General features: G+C 37.8%; 2 protein-coding genes across 2 annotated transcripts; one reads left to right on the forward strand and one right to left on the reverse strand.

Annotated features, from left to right (window-relative positions):
• Positions 1 to 606: 606 nt before the first annotated feature.
• xndc1 (xrcc1 N-terminal domain containing 1) lies at positions 607 to 5,742 on the reverse strand. Its single transcript, XM_079835050.1, has 9 exons — positions 5,632 to 5,742; positions 4,965 to 5,106; positions 4,650 to 4,805; positions 3,869 to 4,041; positions 3,664 to 3,746; positions 3,415 to 3,575; positions 3,262 to 3,328; positions 1,509 to 1,693; positions 607 to 1,411 (listed from the first exon to the last, which is right to left on the reverse strand). Exons 1-9 carry the CDS (start codon positions 5,689 to 5,691, stop codon positions 1,158 to 1,160), a joined length of 1,281 nt encoding a protein of 426 aa, XP_079691176.1. The 5' UTR covers positions 5,692 to 5,742; the 3' UTR covers positions 607 to 1,157.
• A 2,827-nt stretch (positions 5,743 to 8,569) lies between these two features.
• On the forward strand, positions 8,570 to 17,605 carry tnfsf10l3 (tumor necrosis factor (ligand) superfamily, member 10 like 3). The gene is made up of 5 exons (XM_079835718.1): positions 8,570 to 9,119; positions 13,682 to 13,831; positions 15,909 to 15,945; positions 16,127 to 16,219; positions 16,463 to 17,605. Exons 1-5 carry the CDS (start codon positions 8,865 to 8,867, stop codon positions 16,918 to 16,920), a joined length of 993 nt encoding a protein of 330 aa, XP_079691844.1. The 5' UTR covers positions 8,570 to 8,864; the 3' UTR covers positions 16,921 to 17,605.
• Positions 17,606 to 17,736: the final 131 nt, after the last annotated feature.

Consider the following 17,736-nt stretch of genomic DNA (forward strand, 5'->3'; position numbering starts at 1 on the left):
CCACTCCCCCATCAGTGCACTTCCTCCTTTCAACACCTCTGTAAACATCAGGGCTCAACAATAAGGGTGGCCCCATGACACAGAGTCAGCGTGAGAGCATTTCAGGCCACCTATCGAAGATTAATTAAATTATTATTATTTATTTTCTTTTATTGTAAAGTAAGTGTTCACATACACTACCGTTTACCAGTCTGGGGTCGCTAAGATATATATATATATTTTTTTAAATAAATACTTTTATTTTGCAAGGAAACATTCAACTGATCAAAAGTGACAGTAAAGGCATTAATAATGTTACAATTACTTTTGAACTTTCTATTTATCATAAATTATGGCAGGGGAGGATGGGGGGGGCAGTATTTTGGTTTCTACAAAAATATTAAGCAGCACAACTGTTTTCAGCATTGATAATAATGAGAAATGTTTCTTGAGCTGCAAATCAGCATATTAGAATGATTTCTGAAGGATCATGCGAGACTGAACACTGGAGTAATGATGCTGAAAATTCAGCTTTGTGTCACAGGAATAAATTACATTTGAAAATATATTAAAGGAGAAAGTAGTTATTTAAATTTGAATAATATTTCAAAATTTTTCTTCTTTTTTCCCTGTATGTTGATTAAATAAATGCAGTCTTGATGAACATAAGACACTAATTCAAAAGCATTCAAACTTTTTATCAGGAGTGTATAAACATTTATAAAACAGTTTTAATCCAAAAGATTAAAGTATTTATTTTGTTGTTGAGAAAGTGAGAAAATGGTATGGCAAATTCTACAAAAATCTAAACTTTCTAAAATACATATTTCACAATTATGAGAATCTATTAATAATTGAAACCAATGGTTTCATTTAACATTCTAATCTGGATACCACAAAGAGAGTGAATGGCAGATATGACAAACATATTTGCCAGTCACACTTTTCATACATTAGAACGTCCCCATGACATACATTATAAACATTATGAACATTGTTATAATTGTCTCCATAAAAACAATAAAAATACAGTCTTTTTAGGGAGGCATGTGTATTCTCCAAAACTCCAGTAAGACACACAATGTTTACTTGCAAGGCCAGAGAAAGCAAGAGAATACCTGATTTCTATTTACATGTTGCTATTTTGAAAAGGTTTCCGAGACCATAATGCTCTTCTGTCAGTTCAGCCACACGGTAGTTGGCTCTAGTGTGTCCCCACAGGTGCTGGCGTGCTGCTGGATACGGTCTGGGGGGAATCGGAAGGAGCAAAGAGGACATGGAACCATATGCTCATCTGTGCCAGAGCCAAAAACAGAAGAGCCGCTGTGCAGTGAGCTTATGACCTCTGTTTGTCTGACTCCCATGAGCTCCGCTTGATCACAATCCAGGCAGGTGGAAGCATGGAAAGGCAGGTAATCAGGACTGAAGGATTCTACATGGACAAAAAGCAAAAGAAAGAAGAAGAGCTAGTGAGGAGTACATTTTGAGCCAAAATTTCTGACAAATGTGCATGTACACAATCACATTACCTCCACAAAGAGGACATCTGGTCTCAGGAGAGCTCTGTGGAGCCTGGTGGGCAGACTCCTGTGAGTCCTGTGGGCTCTGACTGTGTCTGCTGACACTTTTGGGTGGGCTTGTTGAGGTGGGTTCATGTGTGGATGCTGCCGGTCTGGATCTCTTCAGTGGAGTGCCACTGTTTATGAGGCTCTGCCTGAATGACCACCATTAAAAACAGAATACACAGTATCGGTCTATACAAATTATAAATACAATAAAGAATATTTACAACTAGTGAAAAGTGTATTTTGCATTTTTCTCATTTAGGACATTTTTCTTACAAATTATATAATCAGCATAACAATGTGTTAAAAAAATCATATTTTAAGAATGTCTTAATTTTTGGTATGTCTTTTTAATGACAGAAGCACTTGAGATGCATAACCTCCATAAATTTGTGTCAAACCAGATGATCATGTTCTCTTTAATGATTTGAGATGTCCCATCTTACCATAAAAATAACTATAAATAAATACTGTTTAAAAATATATCAATTTAGCATATGTTTGTTTTTAATCCTAACTGTTTAACTGTGAACATTTAAGTGTAAAATTATTACAATTTAAAATAACTGTTTTCTATTTTAATATACTTTAAAAATGTAATTTATTTCTGTGATGGCAAAGCTGAATTTTCAGTAACATTACTCCAGTCTTCAGTCAGTGTCACATGATCCTTCAGAAATCATTTCAATATGCTGATTTGCTGTTAGGGCTGTGCAATATATCGAAATTATTGGAATATCGCAAATGTTCATATCATGATATGCATATCGCAACGGCACACAATATCTGAATGATTTTAATAGGCTACTTCAACATTGTGAAAAGTGTACATTTTAGGTCGACGCATACAGCAGAGAATAGACTGAGCACACGACTGTTACTTATGTGACTTGCTTGACATTAAAAAGAGTTTTTAAACGTAATAACTTGCGAAAAACCACTCCTTGCCGTCTCGCGCTGTCTGACACACACACCGAAATGTGCGCACAACCCACCTCTCTGAGAGCGTGTGATCCCTTCAGTTCTGTTATTAAGCATTAGGTCTTAAAGTGACAGCCTGCTAATACAGTAAACCTGCCGCTGTCTGTCAAACAATGACTGCTGTTTTTAGTTCTCATTTTTAATAATAAAGATAAATTAAAATAAAAAAAATAATCGTCCACCCCTAGTTCAGGTGTGTTTGTTTACCTGGATGTTCTTGATGTTAAGTTTTAGGTTGATATAACTATATATTACCAAGTCAAGTAAAGAGTTTTTGGTATTTAAATATTGGCATTACATTTTTTATTTGTTTACATTGATGTTAAAATTATATTGTCAGATTTGTGACATTAATTTTTGCTAAAACACTGCTGGTCACTTTCAGAAGTTGTAGCGATGCTTTCTTTTCCCAAAAAGAATGTGAAACACATAAATGCTATCTTTCTCAGTTTTTAAATCATTTTTTTAATAGAACTTAAAAAGATTTTACACACTTGAAGCAATATCGTATAGCATATCAAATATCGCATTATTTAACAAGGATATCGCATATCGCATTTTTCATCAATATCGCACAGCCCTATTTGCTGTTCAAGAAACATTTCTTATTATTAACAATGTCATTTTAATGCATTATTGCTGAATAAAAGTATACATCTATTAAAAACAAAAAATGCAAAAGACCCTATTTTGTTTGTCCTTCATATTTGACCAGTACTTTTTTCTCAATTCATACCGTGCCTTAGACTTGCTCCTTTGCTCTTGAGGGGTTCTTGTTTGGTCACTGGAAGTCCTAAATTCAGCTGATAAAAACAGAAACAAAATTTACTTGATCCACTGAAGACATTCTTTATTTTTGCTTTGTCTCCATGGTGGCCAAATAACTTGCCTGGTGGGGTTTTCATATTATCTCCTCGCTGAGGTGTTGTGCTGGATGTGGTGCTGCATGGGGATGTTGACAAAGAGCGTCTGTTAGAGTGGGCGGCTATGACCATGCGCTCTGCCCGACTCAAACTCCCAGCATTCCTTTGGGCATCTGAGGAGTCATTCCTATCAGAGAGAGTACAGAGTGCCTTCTAACTACCATGTAACTATAAATCTATTTTGAAATGAAGGTTAAGACATTTAATTCACACACCCTGTGATTCGCCCAAAAAATGTGTTTTGGATAGCTGGGCTGGAAAGCCACTCCATCACGGATGTCATCTTTTCTGGCGTGCGCTGTGAAACGCAATTCATAACAATTGTAATGGCTGCTGTGCCACTGGATATTAAGGATGGTATAAGAAAATGTTCAATTTTGTTTAAACACAAGGTGATAAAACCTTCATGAAACCTCTCACCAGATTTTCATCAGCAATATCTTCATGTTGCACTGAGACACCTTCACCTTCATCTTCCATGGTGCGGATGCGCAGAAAGGACAGACCAAACTGTAAACGTTTGTTGAAAGGTTGAGTGCAGGTGACTCGCAGTCTGTCCCAGCTCTCCTCTGCAGCCTGAGGGAGAAAATCAGCTGGACATGGAGACATTTAAGACATTATCTTAGACTTTCAGTGTCAATGAACACAATTAAGTCTCATGCACTTGCATACAGTTCACAAATTGAACCCTTTGATGGTCTTCAGTCATTTTAGAGCGAACAATTTTATGTTTTGAATTTTTTACTTTATCAAAATGGTATTTAAACTTTTGTGGTACTTGCTATATGGACACAGAAGAAAATTGGTGGACATGATTAAAATAATTTCATATGCCCTTGTAATCTTTCATCAGAATAACTTCCTCTCTCTCTTACAGCGAACATCTCTACTCTTCTCTAATGACGTGTTCATTGGTGCGAGGGCAGGACAACATGTCACTCACAATAGCAAACCACAACCATCCAGTCAATTCCTAATGGACAAAATCAAGTCCCTTCCAACATGTTTTTCTTGTTGGAGAAGCTGTTTCACTCAGACATATGTCAGAATATGAAAAAAAATGACAAATCAAAACTTCTGCTTCATGCCAACTATAAAAAAGTCACACTTATAGTGACTTAGTGACTTCACAGTCAAAAAATGGTCGCAATAGAAAAAGAATGAGAAATACAAAAAATACAGAGACTTGCAGTCATTTTACCTTTTTTAAACATGCGCACATTTTGACGCCCAGTGCCCTGTTTCGAGTCAGCTGGACTCATGAGGGTTGCAGTGGGCAGCAGGGGGACATAGGGATGGTCCAATGACCAGGAGGAGCGGCCGACATCAATCTGAATGAATGCAGAGCCACAGTTGCCTTTACAAACCAAACACACACACACACACACACACACACACACACACACACACACACACACACACACACACACACACACACAAAAAAGGAAGACCATGATCATTAATATGTCAAGAATACATATCAGATGATAGTGGAAGATTTTTATGTTAAACACACCAATATCAATGAATCCTATAGCAGACACTCGCTCCATCTGTAAGTCCACCCTGATCACCCCACTGCGGTCCTGGACGCTGCACAACCAGGGCCTGCTGCTGTCACTGCCATCACACAGATTATCCACACCATTCTTACTATCCTGCAATTCAGTCATGTAAGAGAGCATGCTATTAAAGGTAACACTTAATTACTTGCATTACTCACATTATTACATGCATAACAATTACTGGTAACACTTTTTAGTGTCATAGTTACATATGTTAAATGTAGTTACTAGTATAAATTATGCATTACATGCAACTAACCCTAAAACAAACCCTAATCCTAACCCTATAGTAAGTACATGTAGTTACTTAATATTACTCAGTCCTTAAATGTATAATTGCAGTGTAACAAAGACTAAAAAATTGTGTAATTCAAGTAATTAATAACATGCTAAGTATCATATGAAGCACATTCAAAAAGTTACAAATGAAATAGCTTTGATTCATGTTTTTTATCTCTGTATTGTCACTGTACATATGCCGATTAGTTTATATAAAACATTATTTGAATATGAACTCTTCATCATTACGTAATATTCATTACTATAAAATGTTTGACATTAAAAGTACTTATTAATTGATGTTTAACAGCATACATGAAAGTTCGACAAGATATTTACCTGTGATGTAAACGAGACGATATGCTTTATTTTGATGGGAGCCATAGCAAATGTAAGCATTCGGCGTGACAGCGTACGTATTGCGTCATCGCGTATTCGTTTTTCCCGCCTGAACTCAATAACCCCGCCCACAGCGTCGCCTCGTCTTCCGGTTCATCCACAAAATCAGATGATGCCCTCTCGTGGCCTTTATATTTTTTAATTATTTGAATTATACATAAATTGAAAATGTATCACAAAGATAATTTTTATTCAACGTCTAGTTACAATTCATTACAGTTTTTATGAAAAAGTCAATACTAGGCTATTATCAAAATTATTTTCTGAGGAAACAACAACAACAACAACAACAAAAACTCTTACTATCAATATATTCTGTGTCATATTTAGAGGTAATAAGGATGTGTAAACTCAACATTATATGTCATGTTTTACCACTAGGCCTACAGTTACTCATATTTCCCATTCTTACTCCAGTCCAGTAGGCCTACTCGTCTTGGCTTTGATGGCCAGCTGTTCTGTAAGCTAGTTTACTGAATTCCCCCAGTTGTTCTGTGGAAAAGCTCAAGACAGCTGCAGACATATCTGCCGGGTTATGCTGTGCTTGGTGCACATAAAAAAAACTACTTTAAATCCTAGAGCGAGCAGGACAAACAATTAACAATTTAATAAAGAATGTTTAATGATAAAAATATGTTCACTATGATAAAATATCTGCAACATGCAGAGCTTGAGTGAAACCAAAACATGACTGATTGGGATTTAGTTGACCGTTGAATTGAATGGAATATCAAATATTTTGCAAATGAGTTGTTATTGTAACTTTCCCTTCTCCAGCTGTTCTCATGCAGCCCCTCCTGTAAAGCTATGTGGGTGTGGGGAATCAGGGGGCCGCCGAAACCCAGTGACTGCACTCAAAACATCTGTCTCCCATCCTCGTCATCTAGACATACCACCATCCTGCATAAACAGGAAATAAAATGAACACAATTTATGCATGAATTTTCCCTCTAGTTCTATTGTTTGTTGCTTTTAGAAACATATTTAAGCACATGCTTATACTGAATGGGATGGTATTTGGCAGTAAGCTACATGAACACAAAAGACAGGAAACAACTGGCAAACAAACCATGAGTTTCTAGTTGGTGAAGTAGCTATAAAGCTATCATGCTAGGCAAAATGACTATACTAAAAAAATTTTTTATTTAAACCTATTCCATTGAATTAATTTGCATTGATTTGTGCATGATTACTTTAGAAATAAAAACAAGTTGCATGAATGTCCTTTTAATAACAGTTTTAGTTAAAGATAAGACAAAACAGGCTGACCACATATTTGAAAAGCAGATTTGTTGTGTGAGATAGCAGTGTGTAATCTCTCCTTTGCAATAACAGTTACCAAAAAATACAGCGAAACACACATAGAACAAAAAAAACAACTGCATGCTCAATAAAAATATAATACATAAATAATATTAAAAAGTTATTTTAAAAATTGGTGTGAATTGTTTTTTTTTTCAAAGAAGACGGTTTCATATTTTTAAATCAATTTTATGAATTGTATGAGGGTTTTTAAGGTTATTTCACAACAGACAAACAAACAAAACATTCTTATTCTAAAATATATGTGAAATATGACATATTTACACCATAAAGTGTATACTATGTATATTTGTGAAACTATAGCCTATTTTGTGCATCTTGTACTTATCTTGTACTTACATTAGAACTGCTTTTACTTTCATTTTTTTTATAGGCTACCATAGTAATTAGTAACAAGAAATGTAAAATATGTAAGCTGACTACTTTTTGATAACTTTTGACCTAACTCGTTTATCACATTGAATTGAATAGAATAATATTGTACCAAATTGATATAAAAATACAAAGAGAAAATATATTCCATTCATACAACATGAAGTGCATTAAATCTACATTACGTCAGGGTTTTCCAGATAATAAAATAAATAATCACATTTTAAAATTAAAATAAATCATTTTAAAATAATAAAAAAAAATAATAAAAATGTGTTTGAAAGTCTTACAAAGACATAGTTAAATGGTTAAATGACATATCCTGTTGCTTTTCAATGTTTTTTCCATACACCTTGTTTCATCTTGCAACAGTTGTAACAGATTTTATATGTCTGCAGAAAATTTAATAATAATAATAAAAATGGATTAAATGACATACTGAGTTATAATTCAATGAATAATTATTGTGTTCATCAGGAGTTGATTCGATATGCAATTTTGCAATGCTGAGAAATTATTTCTATAAATCCATGGGTCAAATGCATTGTGACCTCTCAATTTTCAATGTAATTATAGCCACATGAGTCATGACTAATGGCAGGTCTGTGTGTGCAATTTCACAAAAGAAGACAAAGAAGTGATATGCTTTTTGAAAGGAAAATTTGGTAACACTTAGGGTCCAATTCTCACTATTAAATAGTCACTTATTAGCATGGATATTGTGGATGGCTGTTTATTATTACTTATAAAGCACACATTAATGCCTTATTCTGCATGACCACATTCTACACCCCTTAATCCTACAATACCTTAACTTAACAATAACTATTAATAAGTAATTAGGAGTTTATTGAGGCACAAGTCGTAGACTAGTTAATAGTGAGAATTGGACCCTAATCTAAAGTGTGACAGAAAACATGAAAATGAATTATGGAGAATCAGTCAATTATGAATGATTTACTGCCATTGTGCGAATATGTAATCATGTAATCAATAAGAAAGTTTTTATTATATATATTTTTTTAATATTAAGGCCTAGGCTACTTTTGGAATCTGATTAGGTAATCCAGATTACATGTCAGTATCAGTACTGTAGCCTGTGCTACCATGTTTTATTATTGATAATATTATTATTTTATTACAGCCTCTACACAGCGTGGAAAACAGAGTGCAGGCCTGCTTCAGTAACAGGTAGTAATAATGGGAGGCAGGCGGTGTCGAATGAAAACCGAGAGGGCAGGATGAAGAGCGGATGATATTGCCAGTCTATTGTCAAACTCTTTCAGTTGTTACTCCGCGCAGCTGCGTGTTTTTACAGCTACATCCATCGCTAACTAATTGTCACTGAAACGCGCGGGATTTACTGGAACCTCGTTTTGCCACTAAAATGATATTCTTGTCATTCAAACCTAGTTGTGTCCTTGGACTTCTTGTCTGTGGTGGTAGGTAAAATCAAACTTATTTAGTCGATCCCAGAGATGGACATGGACTCTGCAGCCCCTCCTCAGCGCGTGCTGGAGTCATTCCACAGGAATGCCGCGGCATCCGAGGCCAACTCCGAATATTTACAATCTGTAAGTAGCGAATCGAGCTCATTCATCATGGTTCAGCCCAAGAATCGCCTCGAAGTGCGGTCCAGGTTGTGGGTGACGACGGTTGTTGTTATCGTGATTGTCCTTCAAGTTGCCTCGACCACAGGACTCTTCATATACTTGAACATGTCAATGGCACAGGTAAAACTGCATGCAACAAAAAGTTGTATTACCTATATTGCTGTTATTAGTATTATTAACAGCGACTTATCGAACAATTTATGTATCACTTTAAACTGTAAAACCATTCATGTAGGCTAATGTTCCCATAACTTTTTTCAGAATTGGAGCTCTTACATTGTAGTCAAATCATAATGGAGATCATATGGAAATAGCATTAAAGCTCTTTCATACCCTGCAGGCTGGCATGCTGTCATCTTGGTTTCAAGTTTACAAGTTTTCATTGTGTCAGCACAATGACAATTTTTTCTTTGACTAGTCTTGGGATGGGTATTACTGCATTAATTTAGCTGCCACAAGAATTAGGTCATGGGTCTTTGTCATAATGCATTCTGATACAAAGAATCAGTCAAAACATGTTGCACATAGTATTGCTGAATTCTTTACTGAAGCTTGTATTGAAATCATTTCATGCTTTCAAGCTCCAGAGCTCTTTGGATGGTGTCCTTTGTGTTGTGACATCTTTATGTGTTACGTAGGAAAGTTGTAAAACTCTTGACTGAAAATGTCCTGTGAGGCAAGTTGCACAATGCACTGACTATTAATGATTTCATGTGTTATCAATATTGTTTCATCAAATATTTTTTTCCTCTATTGGCTGCTGAAACAATCAAATGTGTTCTTTTAATATTTACATGTTTTAAGTATTGATACTTTTGTTTTTATTGTAGTAAATAACACTAATAACCATCTCTGTATCTCTCCAAAACATTATAATAAAATTGTTGGTAAAGGACTTTAAAACAAGGCTGAAAATGGTCTAGGAAACTCCCCTCAAAGATAAAGAAAGATTTGGGCTCTCGACCGACATAAATACGAATTTTAATTAAATCAGAGGAATTCTGTCAGATTTAATTAGCGTATTAATTACTTAGAAATCCTCTCCATTATGAGAGCTCAAGGTCAGGGGTTTTGAGTGGGAGGGTTTTGCAGTTTGGGCCGCATGAGATGAGTTAGACACAATACACAAGGGGCTCTGAAAACAATAATACTGTGGAAAAAAAATGCAGAACCCTTAGTGAACTTCAAATATCTGTACCTCCATAGTCTGTTTTCTAGTGACAGATGTGTTTATAGGCATTTAGAAAGCTCTTAAATATTTTATACTCTGTCTAAATAGTTTTCCATTGTGGTAGCTTGTTTGTTTGGCCCCCAAAGGCTTCTGCTTTTTTAGTGTGTGTGACTACAAGTAATGTCGAGCAAAGCATTATCGTAACTAGAAAAATTTTAGTTTATGTTATATATCTCTCTATTTTGCCATCATTTGGATAAGCAAATACACAAGCTTTTGGAACTTTACTTCAGTAAAAATCTACACTTCTATAAGTTGAGACACAAAGAACATGGGAATTTATCATGTAATGGGGCCAGACAAAAATAACATGACTTCATGTCAGGTCAAAATAATGTTATGACAATAAAGGCCAGTAGATGGCTAAAGTGTTTTTATGCTGTTAAAGAATTCTATATTAAATGCAAATCTAGATTTTTTTTTGTGTACTTTTGACATTTTACAATCTTACTCCTTAATTTCTGTTAGTGTTTGTTCAGCATTGTGTCAGATATATATATAGATTTTATTCTACACATATTTTTTTTAAAAATTCCCTGTGTTAGGGTCTTTCCCATTGGTTGGTCAATTTTGACCTCAAACAGCCAAAGTGTGACTTTTTATGACCACTGAATGAAGTACAGTTTTTTTGTTTGTTTAGATTATATATTGAAAAAAGTCACCAAGTGCCCTTTTGAAGAACTTCAACACTGCGACTTGGTGTTGATGCTATGGGAACGCTCCACGTGGACCGGTGTCTGAAGCACACGCCGATTTCTGATTGGCTACGGCAGTCGGATGTTGTCACAGGTGCACTGACAATCTATAAAAGGCCGCCTGAACAACACGCCATCAGCTCTTTTGTGCTTTGTAAGCCTGCAGGTCTGTCTGTTTGTTTTGTAAAGTGTCAAAGCAAAGATGGCTAGTGGGTTTAGAAAATATGTCATGCCCTGTCCAAACCTGAGTGCTTCCTTTGTAGCATGGAAACGAGCTGTTACAGAAGAGAAGAGTGGGCAATACCTTCTCTTGTGTCCCACTTCCTCATCTATCACCCTCTCCTGGTACTTAGAGTAGAGAGGAAGCGTCAATGTGCTTCCTATGTAATCATATTCGTTCCCAGATGAAGAAAGTGGACATGGTCACTAATAGTGCCACTTTTCCCCTTCTTTTGCCCCTCCAATACAAGCAGTATTTTGCACTTGTGATGTGTGTGGGAAGGGGCTGTTTACAGAATAGGAAGAGTGGGAATGACCACTAGAAGTGTCCCACTCCCTCATCTGTCATCCCTCCAGCATGGACCTGAAGGTGATAGTGTGGACATAGTGGTGGGAACTGTACCCGCTTTTCCACGTCTGGGCCGAACAGTTCTCATTGCGTAACCGTTCCATTCCATGTCGATCCGGGCCAGTTGGTACAGTTTCATTTTCCACTGTGGGGCTGATAACGGCCGCTCTTTGGAATGTAAAACAAACACGTCAGTCGTTGCCTTGGTAACGCAAGTTTGTTTAAAGACAGTATGTAAATAGCGATCGCGTTATGGAGGGCGATCAAATATGTCTTAAAATTGTATTATTAATCTGCGTTTACCTCGCTCAAATAGCGCACCTAGCCAGTTACAGAGAAACTGGTAGCCATACAGGCAACAGACAAGTGACAAATTCTGAGTGGCGACAACACTACACGCATTCTACCAGAATTTCGGGCCGAGAACGGTTTGTAATCGTGCTGTGCCGTGCCGTACCAGGATCAAGTGGAAACACAACTGGAACTTCCTTACCATTCTAGGAACTGTTCAGTCCCGGTGGTGGAAAAACGGCTTATGTTAACGTTCTTAACGGTTCGCAAGGAGTAAATAACATAGCTGCCATTAGCGGCCCACTCTTTGTCCTCCCCTTCAGCACTTTTCTGGAGGTGTATATGCGTCTAGCGTTCCCTTGCTAGAACTGTGAGGAATAGACAACCCTAGGAGACCTGTCTAACAGGTAGAGTGCTTCCCTAGTAGCCTAGAAATCTAGACGCACCCTAGAGGCAGCAAATCTAATCTGCCGCGAGTGTAATCTAGCAACTCTCGGTAGACCTGCACGCTGGAAAAAACAAACTCTGGTCAGGCCTATCACAGCGTGTATAGAGTCGGTGGGCAGGCTTAACATAATGACGGCACGTCACGGCAGAGTTGCGGAGGTTCTGCGTGCTACTTGTAAACAAAGAAGCTGGCGAAATGCGGTCTTTCGAATCGGCTTTGGCTGCGACTGTGGAAGACTTGGAGTTAAGCTTTTCTTTGAGAAAAGGACAAAGAACGGCACTGAAGTCATTTTTAAGAAAAGAAGATGTGTTCGGAGTTTTGCCGACCGGATACTACGTTTAATAGTTTAATCTATGCACTAACGTTAGCTCCGCTTCACCTTCTTCTTTGTTCTGGTTGGTTGTGGCTCTCATGACGCTATCCAATTGCGTGCAGAGGGAATTTGAAAGACAACCGTTTATCTCGCCCCTCGGATTGAGCCCTGCGAATGGTGAGTTTCCAGACCCAACATCTTGATGTGGGTCTGGCTTGTCACGCTACTTCCCTAGTGGTTCTGCGGGGAAAGTCTTTCGGTAATAGGACACTTTTTGCTCTGTCACCCCCTTCAGATGTTTAATAGAGGTAGCAGGTGTTAACTAGCTTTGTTGACAAACGTTCATGATGGTCTGTAATGGAGAGCATATTGTAAGAGCTGCCATGGGCGCTCCACTCTCGGGCCTTTCTCACCATATCTCCGGAAATAACTTTTGTTATTTCTCCTTGAGGAGAATTGAGGATAGAGAAGACAGTTGAGAGAGCACTGCTCTCTCCTGAAGTCTCTACTAGTCTTTCAGGTCTGAATGCTTAAATGTGATCCCCTTGATTCCCAGACCTAGATCCCCCGAGGTCTGGGAATGGTTGAAGTAGCAGTACTTAAGTCTGTCCTCTTCCAATTTGGAAGATGCTAGCGGACGCAGTAAAGCTGCAAACTCCTTAGCTCTGCCCTCAGGCCAGTTAAAATGGCCAGTAAAAATGGGAGGGCATTAAGCTGCGGACCCGGCACCTCAGGCACCTAAGCTATTGGTCACCCTGTGTGTTGTATGGCAGCCTTTGGCTACGTCCTAGCTTGCTCAGTTAATTTCACAGCACGGTGAGCAGGCATTTGTTCAGGATGGTGCAATAGGTATTAACGTTCCTAGCGTCAACACTATGATACAGCTTTGAAGTTCCACTTCGAAAGGGAGCATCTCAGGTTACGTATGTAACCTGGTTCTCTGAGAAGGGGAAATTTGTGATGTCATCTGACTGCCTTAGCAAACTGTCATGTAGGCACATGTGCTTCAGAGATAAATTAATATTTAAGTTATGAAAGTTTTGTAATGTATTCCTGAGAAAGAAAGTTTTTTTCACATGAGGAGACATCAAACAGTTTTAAGTGGACTGGTGAATTGAGATGGGTGTCATCGACAGGCTCGGACAGAAGGTGTGGTGGAGGAGCTGAGGTGTCTTGGTCTTCTGAACGCTATGGAGAAAGAACAGGATGTACCTGATAACCTGGTTCAGCTCTTTGGGGAGCCGTGCATTAAACTAGCTGAAGGACTCAAAGCCTACATCTCCAAGGTAAGCAGATACTGCATTTCTTGATAAAACATGCAAAGAAACGTAGAGGTTCTTAGTTAAAAAATGTCACGAGTTCACACTTACATCAAATTAAATAGAGTAAAGATTATGCGTATTTGGCGTGCTGTCCGAGGGAGGGCTCCGGGCTCTGAATTTTGGCCCGAACCCAGAGTATCCCCCTGTGATGGAGATAGTCTAGAACTAGACTGCATTGTATTATGGATTGTGTTGACGTCTAATAAGAGTTTATTAATTCAAAGTGAGGAGATGGGGTGGTGGAGGGATGCTAAAAAACTGTCAACGAAAAGAAGGTAAATCTGCGGCATATATACACCTCTTATCTTTAATTAAATTGATTAACTTAATGTGCTCCACTCGTGTTTAATTAGGTTTAATTATCTGAACGTGCTCCTCCTGAAATTTGTTAATAAAACATCACAAATTTGACTGATGTATTTCTTCCAGACATTTGCTTTGAACCTTTTGCCAAGCTTGGAAACAGGCAGTATGTTTCTCCAAGAAACCGCACAAAGATGTTATGTATATAATTATTTTAGACATGAAAGCACATTAAACATGCATACGTATCAAAAGCATGCTCTGCTTCTTATCACATATGTCTACTGTAGTAATGGGATTTAATCTATGTATGGCATTTGGACCATTTGGACCCTCAAGACCAGTGGGAGAGTAGCTGCAGAAAACCACAAAACCCTGGGAACCTTAACACACAAACACATTCAGCATTGCTTCCTCTAAAAACTTTTAAGTTATTTACAACAGATTTCTGGTCATGTATAAGCGATTTACAGTCAACTATGTTTTTTTTTTACCCTCATCCTTCCCTCACACTTTCTAACAAATCCTTCCCTCGCGGGTCAAAATAACCCGAAGCCCTAAAATGATACTTTTTTCCCCAGAAAGCTTATTTCATGTCATTTTTTATTATTTTTTATTTTGTTTACCTTTAAATTACTAGATTTTATCAATAAATAAATAGTAATGTAAGCACATTCTTTAAACTAAAATTCAAAATAACAATTTGATGCATAACCCTTTTGATTCAGCTCAAAATATTTTATATTGAGTGTCTTTGCCGACCATCTTGTGAAAAAAGATAACAACATGATATTTCATGACTCTTGCCAATAGATGGCCTTATAGCTCTATATATGGAACAAATGAGCTGTTCCGCTGGGTCCTAAAGTCAGGAATCCTATGCATTCAGATACACATGTAGACATTATCAAATGCTTTTTTGGTAAAGTTTTAGCATTTTTAGGTTTTTCTATGTGTACTGAAGCATCCCTCGAATTTCAATCATTCTTAAGGGGGTCAAATTGACCCGCAAGGGAAGGATTTGTTACTTTTTAAACTTCAAAACTTCTTGAATCCAGTACATTTTTTTGTGTGTATTCGTGGTTCAAGTGCGACAAAAGTCCCAAGGTCTTGGACCACTCCAATGAACACTCAATAAAAAAAAATGAGTTTCAGGTCAAAATAACCAGAGGGAAGGGTGAGCATTAAAGGTGCACTCAGTCTTTTTTACTTTTAAAGTTTAAGAACTAATAGTATATTTGAAAAAGATAAGACTCCAGTCTTATCAATAACCTAATAAAAGTTGTTTTATTTAACACGGTGTGGGTCCCCTCATGGAGATCACATGACTACCCGAATACCTCTCACTTTATCTCCGCAATCCCCCGGCACTGGATAAATCAGTCATGGCTGATTGTGAATAGCGCATTGTACAATAGCTGATGCAATAGCTGCATCCACAAAACTTTATCAGCCAGCGCTCTTTAAGAGCTTAAAATGATGATAGAATGACACAAAGCGTGGTACACAATTTGTGATTGACAGATATATTAAATGTTTGATTTGGCCTATTGGAGTCAGAAAATGAGCTCCAACTAAATCAAACGTAATCTGTGGAATGTTATTGTTCCATTCCGCTGTTCCAGAAAAGAGTTTGGATCGTCTTTCTGACATGGACTTGAATGTGGCAGAAATTTCTGCATAAATGTGACTTTTTTAATGCATTTTAGTACATACATTTTTTCTTGCTCTCTTTTAGGTCACAGAAAACATAATCTCAAAACACACCTTTCAAGGTAACATGAAACCACAGGAATTGTTGCCCTCATCGATTGAAGAATACTTTTTACTCTTGCCTGAACTAACCTTTAGTCTCTTTTAAAATTCAGTAGTCTATATGTTTAATATAGACTTTATATGAGTTGTTTGGTTGCTTTGTTGACTCGTTCACTCTTTGTCCTTTACTGTGTTTTTCAGAAAGAGTCGCTATCCCTCCTCGTACAAAAATACTCACCACTGGCAGTCCACGGCCGTCAGCTCATCTTACGCTCAGAGACAGTGGACTGCAGGGTGAGTTTGCCAGGATGGTTGGGTGTGTGTATTACAGAGGCCTTTACTTAAGTCAGCAAAAAAGAAAAAAAAGCCCTCGTCCTTCTGGAAACAATCTTAACAAACCACTACCAATAGGAAATCTCTGACTCAGTTCAACAAATGCTTTGTGGTCACAAATAAATTCAGCCGAAGCAGGAATGAACAATGTTTCTGTACACTGAGGTTATCTTTTTTTTTTCATCTTCTTCCTTACTATACCAGGTACAACATCCTTAACCCCCCAGACCGACCTTCACCAGTCCTGTCGCCATCCCGTTCGTTCCTGGGGGAACCAGAGTTTTGGCTCCCACCTGCACAACATGACTGTGTCCAACGGCCGCCTGCGTATTCCTCACGCAGGCCGCTACTACCTGTACGCCCAAGTCTACTTCCGTTATCTCACCCTCTCTATTGACAATTACCACTCTGGTTCTGTCAGCCACCAGGTGGTGCAGTGTGTCTACAAGAAGACTGCCTACGCTCGCCCTATTCAGCTCCTGAAGGGTGTGGGCACCAAATGTTGGTCTCCAGACAGCGAGAACGCCCTTCACTCCATCTACCAGGGCGGCCTGTTTGAACTTCGTGCGGGCGATGAGATCTTCATCTCTGTGTCCTCTCCCACAGCTGTGTATGCAGAAGACTCCTCCAGCTACTTTGGGGCCTTCCTGTTTGACCTCTGAGGGACCCAGTTGGGGCTGGTGGTCTCATTCCAAGGGAAAGGAAATTGTTCCTGTCTGAGGGCCCCACATGGGAACCATGAAGAGAGGGAAGCACGATACTCCACCATCTGATGGGTTCAAATGGTTCAAAAACTCTTATTATTCAGAAAACCATCTTGTTATTGTGGTCTGAGATGAGGAAGACCATTTGACCTTCATCGGCTGAATTTTATACAGACATTTAGGCTTTAGCAGCAGGAGTCATGACCTCTGGACTCCCATATGAATGAGCAGATCATGAGCAAATCCGTGAGGGCTTTGTGAAGACAAGACCAATACATTTAACATTAGGAAGACCTGAAAATTATGACAGTGACCTTCACTATTTAACCACATAAAAAGCCGAAATAATTCCTTTAAATTAAGACTTTTTACCTTCAACAAATGCACAAAACTTTGTGCAAGCTGCTACTAAAAGCACATACAAACCATGCCAGATTAATAATCTTCTCCTGTTTGTTTTTTTTCTTTTTAATAAATGTTATGTTTATATTGTTAATTCTTTCCTAAAAGAAGCGTGACCACTCACAGACGAGAAGTCTCTGTTTAAAGGAAGTTAGTTTGTTGCACTAAGCCACCCATACTGTAGTATGAGTCAAACATGTGTCATTCACTTGTGTCTGAAATAAAAGTCTAGCAAATAATCTAGTCAACATGTTGAAGATTAAGAGTGAGACATCACATGACTCATATTCTTAAAAAAAGAAAGAAAAGCAAACCATTGTCAAATAATGTCCTGTTTTGCTTTTACTCCAATCTTAAATATCCAGGACATGA

Source organism: Gobio gobio, assembly GCF_949357685.1.
Source record: "Gobio gobio genome assembly, chromosome: 14".
NCBI lineage: Eukaryota > Metazoa > Chordata > Actinopteri > Cypriniformes > Gobionidae > Gobio > Gobio gobio.